General features: G+C 41.1%; 2 protein-coding genes across 2 annotated transcripts in view; one reads left to right on the forward strand and one right to left on the reverse strand.

Annotated features, from left to right (window-relative positions):
• The window catches only part of FBXW2 (F-box and WD repeat domain containing 2), a 31,009-nt gene extending 30,355 nt beyond the window's left edge, over nucleotides 1-654 (reverse strand). The window contains exons 1-2 of the mRNA XM_074362118.1: nucleotides 529-654; nucleotides 318-426 (exon numbers count right to left, since the gene is read on the reverse strand). The gene's annotated coding sequence lies outside the window, so the exon portion shown is untranslated. The remainder of the gene's footprint in view (nucleotides 1-317; nucleotides 427-528) is intronic.
• A 2,417-nt stretch (nucleotides 655-3,071) lies between these two features.
• On the forward strand, nucleotides 3,072-5,650 carry B3GALT9 (beta-1,3-galactosyltransferase 9). The gene is made up of 2 exons (XM_045513134.2): nucleotides 3,072-3,077; nucleotides 4,307-5,650. Exons 1-2 carry the CDS (start codon nucleotides 3,072-3,074, stop codon nucleotides 5,405-5,407), a joined length of 1,107 nt encoding a protein of 368 aa, XP_045369090.1. The 3' UTR covers nucleotides 5,408-5,650.
• The last annotated feature ends 2,270 nt before the right edge of the window (nucleotides 5,651-7,920 follow it).

The following is a 7,920-nucleotide window of genomic DNA, read 5'->3' on the forward strand; positions in this document are numbered from 1 at the left end:
TGTTATCTTTACTGCAAACAGCACCCCACACATACACACCTGTTTCCATGGCATACCCACAATTATGGCGCAGTCCCTCGCATTAGTACAGCGCTTTGTACTTCATAAACCACCTCTCCACACTTTTATCTTTCAAACTCACGGCAGGCCTGTTACATCATTGTTAACTCATTTCGCAGCTAAGGAAACTGAGGCACTAGGAGGCAGTAACTCCGAGACCCAATTCTCGCATCTCTAAAATCAACTCCAGATCCCTTCAACCCGTTCGTCGCTCCCAGGTATCCCACTCCCGGAGCCGTGTTCCGCGCAGCACTGACCTGAGCGAGCGCCCCGGGGCCCGGGACCTCGCGCCGGGCTCACACCGACTAGGCGCGCTCGGGCCGCCAGAGCCTCGCAGCGGCCGGGTCCGCTCCGCAGCCATGGCGCCTGAAGGGAAAGAAAGACAAACAGCCCGAGGCGCAGCAGGTCAGCAGAGGCGCGGGCGCCAGAGAATCCCCTCCCCGACCCGGCCCCGCCTCACACACAGACCTGGACCAGCGGCCGCTGCTCGGGGTCCGCAGTCTCACAGGGGAGCGGCTTCCGGTGCTGCCTGCGTCATCTCCGCGCGTCTCTCCGCCCGCGGCGCCCAGCGGACGCGGCTGCACTTCCGGCCCCCGCCTGGATGCGGAAGCGGGAGGGCGGAGGCGCGTAGAGGGAGGCGGAGCATGCGCAGGACAGCTTAGACCTACGGCGCCTGTATCTGAGTTTGCTTCCAGGCTGTAAATATAAATTTGTCCAGCGGGTTTATTATGTCCCTCATCCAATCTGATCCTGCACCAACTGTGCGGCACTTTTTCTTACTATGCTCACTCTATGGCGGAGAGAGGGAGAGGTGAAGATGTGTCCGAAATCAAACAACTCAGGATATAGACATAACATTTATATGGACAATAAGATATTTTATGTACAGTTAGTGGTAGAACACAGCGAAGGCTCCCTGCCTTCTGAGTACATCTGCAGTACTTGAAACATGGGAAATAAAAAGTTGACTCTTAGTGGTGGAAGCCAAGTATGGAGTCCAGAAAGTCAGGTCTTAAGAGAGCACATTTGATTTGGTGGACCGCAGGCAACCTCTCTGGACATCTAAGCCAGAGAATGCTGATGACACTACAAGAAAATATAGCGAGACATGAGTACTCATATTGGATAACTTTTATGAAACAGAAGGCAGTGCTAAGGTAATCAAGAAAACCAAGCACCCCTGACTGTTTGCAGCAAGTGGCCTCAACCCCAGTATGGTAGGATTTTGATGCATCAAACTGAAAATTCCAGATGGAGCTGCTCCAGAGACAATATTGTTTGACCTCTCATAGACAAAGAAAACAAATTGTCTAAGCCCAGAGGAGATCCAGGAGCAAAATTTATGGCTCTAAAAAATGAAAAGAAAATTGAAAAAAGAATTGTGTTTAATTATACTCAAGACCTGTTTAATTGTTTGATTTAGTACATATAAAAATTCCCTCTCATATGAATTTTTTAGAATATATATTCCCACTTTATAAAAATCTCCAAAATTGCATGATGATTGTTGAGAAAACATAGCCAACTTTAAATGTAGTGAGTTATTCCTAGACCATAAATTCCAAAAACTGCTATGAATGGCAGGTAGGAATACCAACATGCAAAAAGAAAAACATGAAATACAGCCTGGCATAGGAACAGAACGTTCAAGACAACTGCTTATGAGGTGGGAAGCTCCATAAAAAAAGACTGGCAGGACCCCCAGGCAGGACCACTACTCTCCTGCCAGCACCATCCCGTTCCCTGGGCCAGAGGCTCTACCTCACTTTTTGCCTCTGAAACGGCTTACTTCTAGGAAAGTGGAACTTACCCCTAAAATTCTATTGGTTCCCTGAGCTCACGCTGATTGCTTATTTCCTTCACTTCTGATTGGTCCATTTGTAGTACTTCATTTGCATGGAGCTCACTCCTGATTGGTCCATTTCTACAAATCTTGTTTCTAATTAGTCAACTTTTGTTATACCTTATTTACATATGATGTTGCAAAGTGTAAACTGGCAGCCTATAAAAGGCTGTGTAAACCTACAGATGGGGTCCAGAGCTTGGAGTGTTAACTTTTGTGGGCCTGCTAGCATAATAAACCTGAGCTCTCCAACTAAGTGCTGCTTGGTCTTTCGCCTGGATCCAGGTTGCTGTCACAACTGAGCTATAACACATTTTTCTGCAACACTTATGTGACAGGAACATAAAAATATGCTGGATGTTCTTTCTTTCTTTCTTTCTTTCAAAATTAACTTGCTGGTCAAATGGCGTTTGGAGTAATTCCTACACATACACAATATGAAAATTGTACACATCAAATGCTTAGTTTCTCCAATTCAGGCTAAAATGGACTACATGTTGTTTTCCATTTTGAGATAAAATTGCCTGGGAGAGATAGTTTGGATGACATATAACTGATTTAGTAAAGTTCTTGCATAGCATATACTAGGAATTCAAAATCCTTCCCAATGAGATATACACCAAACCTCACCATATGTTTTTTTAAGTAGAAAAAAAATGCACCCCCAAGGGATGACGAGTGTCTCTTGATATATTGCAGTATCCCTACAATATCTCGTGCATGTGCATGTACCAGGGAGCAGAAACTACTCCAACTGTTTAGTTTCTTGAGATGCACTCCTTTGTGTGAGATGCTGTGGGGAGATGATATGGGTGAACTAACTCTTCTTTCAACTCCCATTCATTGTTCACAAGGAACTCAGCAAAAAGACAAGGGGTGGTTTTAAGAGGTACACAAAGTTGGAAGCACTTGAAGAGGTTTGCTTTCTCTTCTTTGTTCTGGATTCACTCTAGCTGTAACATGAGCAGCATTTGCTCTCCTATGGAACCAGCAGCTATTCTGGAACAAAAGCTCAGGTTGATTGGCAAGAAACCTTATCCTTAAAGTCTCAGGCACAAAGAACTGTACTTCAGTTGCTGTTGGACTGAGCGATCCTGAGATACATTTGGGCACACTTTGGCATCTGGACTCAATAATTCCTAAAGTCCTGAAATTGTTCGCAGACAACATGCAGGTAAGTTTCTTATAATCTTTGAAGCATTTTAGATCTATTAAAATAGGCTTTGAGGAGTCTGAAGTTTGTTGTGTGTGCAAATCATCAGAACTGAGGAAATGGAAAGGAGTTCGGATTACAAATGCAGGAGTTTGTTTTGCATTGTTATTTTTTCCTATTCAATAGGCATAGAAAAGTAAAAGATGGGGGTCATGATTCTCTACTGGTTAAGGTGAGCTTTTAAATCTGACAGATTTGAGTTCAAATTGTGGCCCTACTTCACCTTCTTACTCACTGGGTGATCTTGGGCAATTACTAAACCACTTGGCTGCTCAGTTTATGTTTGAAGATAACCTATGTGAAGAGGCTAAATAAGTTAAGCCATATAAAGTGCTTAGCATGTGCCTGGCCCACAGGAAGTGCTCATGGTAAGTGTCATTATGGAAGTCTTTGTTGATTGAAGCACCAAAGAATAGAGATTTAATTCCTTTAACATACCCTGGCTCTGTTATATTGCAATGTTGTATATGCTCTTCCAGATGGAAAGTTTCCATTTCCTCTGATGAGGTGGAGTAAGCTTGGCACAGGTTTGTGCTAGATCTCTGAAAGGGTGCTGTGCAGATAGCAGAAATCTACCCATATTGACAGACATGTCAGATGGAGTAGGGGATGTTGTCAAAACAGACAATGTGAGAATTCAGTATAAGATTACATTGAAAAGTCATAAAAGAATCTAAATGTTTGATAGTAGCCATTGTGCAGTGGCCAACAAAATCTACCACTCCATTGAAAAATAGCACTTGACCTTTGTAATTGGAGAAGAAACTGATCCAAGTGCTTCAATTTCAGAAAGAACGTCACATATTTTCCTGTAGGCTTTAGCACAATGATGCCACTTGTTAATTTATATCCACATGTCTATGTCTGATTCCTCTTTGCTTCCCCAATGTCTAACACACTGCCTTGTATATAGTAAGCAGGCTTTCATCCCAACAAACAAGAAAACAACCAACTAACATTTTATTCAGTTTCCGCTTTGTGCCAAACACTGGACTCAGCAGCGCTGGAGAAGAGAGAGGCATGATGCTAGTTGTCTAGAAGTTCAGCAATCTAGTGAGAGAGACAGATAACAAAAATAAATAACGATGTATACTTAAAATAGTGTTGTAGGAGGTACATAGAGTCTTCAGTGGGGGCAAAAGCAGAAATGAGATGAAGCTTGAATCAGTGTCTGTTCTTTTCTTATTCAGGTGACATTCTGCAGACTTCGGACTCACCAATGGTGTTTCATTCTGTTTAATGTTATCCTTTTTCATGCCTTGCTTTTTGGGGCTGATTTTGTGGAAGAATATTTTCTGCATGCTTTGCCTTATGTGGATATGAAAGTTCTTGAAGTTAAAGATAAGGCAAGAAAATTGAACACAGAGCCCCTAAGAAGTAATCTTTCCAAATATTATATCCTGAGCCAGCCGGAGGTGTGTAAAGGGAAGAACATATTTTTGCTCTCTCTTATCTTCAGTAGCCCAGGAAATGGAACAAGGCGGGATCTCATTAGGAAAACCTGGGGTAATGTAAGCAGTGTCCAAGGGCACCCCATTCTCACACTGTTTGCTCTGGGGATGCCTGTTTTGGTAACTACCCAGCAAGAGATAGACAAAGAGTCCCAAAAGAATAATGATATAATTGAAGGAATCTTCTTGGACAATGCTGAGAACCAAACTCTGAAGATTATCACAATGATGCAGTGGGCTGTGACTTTCTGCCCTAACGCCCTGTTCATCCTCAAGGCTGATGAAGAGATGTTTGTCAATCTACCAAGCTTGGTAGACTATCTTCTCAATCTGAAAGAACACCTTGAAGATATCTATGTAGGAAGAGTTATCCATCAGGATACACCCAACAGAGACCCTAATAGCCAAGAATTGGTCCCTTTTAGTGAGTACCCAGAAAAGTACTACCCAGATTACTGCAGTGGTGAGGCCTTTATCATGTCCCAAGATGTGGCTCGGATGATGTACGTAGTTTTTAAAGAAGTACCCATCATGGTGCCTGCTGATGTATTTGTAGGAATCTGTGCTAAGTCCATTGGCCTTAAACCCATCCACAGTTCAAGGTTTTCTGGGAAAAGTCACATCAGATACAACAGATGTTGCTATAAGTTCATTTTCACATCCTCAGAAACTACAGATGAAATGCCCTTGGCATGGAAGGAAATTAACAACGGGAAAGAATGTACACTCTTTGAAACCTACTACGGGCTCATTTCCTGCAAACTTCTGACATACCTTGACAGCTTTAAACGTTTTCACATGGGTACCATAAAAAATAATGCCATGTATTTTGGTGATTAGGATTTCTTTGTTTTTCTTTAAAAAGTCTGTTTTTAAAATTACTTCCTACCTTGTTATAGAATGTGCCCCTCCTTCCTTGTGTTTTCTGTAGTTTCTCTGAATGTTTGATTGTACTCAGCAAGTTGCAGTGTTCTTAAGTGCTCTGATGTACTACGTCATATTGAGATCTCATTTTAAAAAATTTAACTTGGTGTAGCGTGATTCTTTTCAAAACAAAATATTTTGCCCAGAAAAGAGAGAGCATTAAATGCAATTATAATCAAAAGTCTTGTTTCTCTTTACAATTAATGGATTTCTAAAATCACATTGTATAGAAATGTCACGACTCAGGGACAGCAGTGGTGACTGATTTTTGAGAATGCTCAGAATGAAAGGAAAACACTAAGTAAGGTTTTTAACAAAATGTTCATCTTGTCTGCAAGCAGGAAACATTCCAGTAATCTGGGCGGTGGAATTTAAAAGTATTAGCTACCTAGTGTATATTAATTTAAATCTCACTAGTGTAAAGACTTGGATCTCTAACTTTTTGTGAAACAATTTTAATGAAGTCCAGTTAGGTGGTTTTTTACAAATGGGATGCAAAAAACACACGTTTCGTGTTATGTATACACTCTGTATTAGTTTCCTAGAGATATAGAGTATAACAAATGAGGTGGCTTAAAACAACAGAAATGTATTCACTTTCAGTTCTAGAGAATAGAAGTCCCCATTTAGGATGTCAGCAGAGCCCTGCTCTCTTTGAAGCCTGTAGGCGAGAATCCCTTCTTGTCTCTTTTAGGTTTTGATGGTTGCCAGCAATCCTTGGCATTCCTTGACTTGAAGACGCTTCACTTTAATCTCTGCCTCCATCTTCACATGGCCTTCTCCAGTGTGTCTGTGACTTTATATATAATGTTTCCTCTATGCTGTATCTGTGTCCAAATTCTGCTCTTCTTCTAAGGATGCCAGTCTTTGGATTAGGGCCCACCTTTATGATCTCATCTTAACTTGATTATACCAGCAATCAAACAAACCAATGACGTATTTCAAAATCAGGCCGCATTCATAGGTACCAGGGGCTAGGATTTCCATGTTATCTTTTGAGGGGATGCAATTCAACCCACAACACGCTTTCTGATTTCTCTTGTATGATGAATAGGCACTACATCAGTAGTTCTAATTCTGGGGTTCTTGACATTTCAGGCAACCCCTAAGTAATACACATTGAAAATCCCTGCCATGGCCCTTATTAGATCATGTTTTTGGATATGTCACTAAATGATACTGAGCCTCAGTTAATGCACAAAATCAACCTTGCAGGGGCTATGTCAAATGTTTAGCATTGAATTTGGCTCATAGTGTTTGATAAGAGGAAGAGGCAATGTTTAAGAACATATGTTCTGAGTTAAATAGCTTTAGTTCAAATCTCAGTTCCACTTATTTGCTGTGTGCCTTTGTACAAATTCCTTAACTTTGCTGTGTCTTGATCTCATGTATGAGCAGGGTAATAATAGTACCTAACTCCGGGGAGTGGGAGGATAGCAACATGAGTTAATACATGAAAAGCTGTGTGAACAATGCCTGACACACAGTCACTGCTGTTATCTTCAAAATATAGCCAGGTAACAAAAGGGGAGCACATCTGATTTACCCCACAAAAGCCAGGTTAACATTCCGGCTCTGGGCTATGCCACCTATACAAGGTACTCAACCTCTCAGGATTAATTTAATGTCTTTGTCTGCGAGATGGTACTTAGCTTGTACGACTGTTAGCAGGATAAAATGAGAAAATGCACACCAAGTACCTAGCATAAAATAAATGCTAAGAAATAGTAACTATTATTAGTTATAATGATAAAGAATTCCACAATTTTCCCCTTTAAATCCTAGGCTTTGGTCATATTGAATTACTTGTGGTTCCCTGAGTGTGTTTGCTTTTCATTACCTGTACATCTGCTTGCTATACTACTCCCCTCCATTTTTTTTTTTAAAAGATTTGTTTTTAATGGAGGTACTAGTGATTGAACCCAGGACCTCATGCATGCTAAGCATGAGGTCTACCACTGAGCTAAACCCTCCCCCTGCCCCTTACTACTCCCCTCTGTTCTTTACTTGACTAGCTCCTAGTGGTTCTTCAAGATTCAGGTGTTTACTTCTCTGGAAAACCTTCTCTCAACTCTAGGGTGGGTGTTCTGTTTTCCTCTGTAATTGTATTCACTATATGTTAATTTTTTTATTGATCTATTTTCCTCCACTATTAACTGCTTGCTACCTGTGTGATCTGGGGATAAGCTACTTAACTTCTCTGAGCCTCAGTTTCATCCATGAAACAGAGAGGTAAAAATTAAATGAGATGAACTTAGCCCTTAGGACAACATCTAATACTTTTGCAAATGCCAAGTACATAATGAGCAGTCAATACTGTTTATTTATTAAGTGCAAAATAAAACACTAATTTGCATATTTTATTTAATCTTACTCTGACGTTAAATGAATAAAATCGTATCATGAATGAGACTAAATATAAGTCACCT

The sequence above is a fragment of the Camelus bactrianus genome, chromosome 4, assembly GCF_048773025.1.
Source record: "Camelus bactrianus isolate YW-2024 breed Bactrian camel chromosome 4, ASM4877302v1, whole genome shotgun sequence".
Taxonomy (NCBI): domain Eukaryota; kingdom Metazoa; phylum Chordata; class Mammalia; order Artiodactyla; family Camelidae; genus Camelus; species Camelus bactrianus.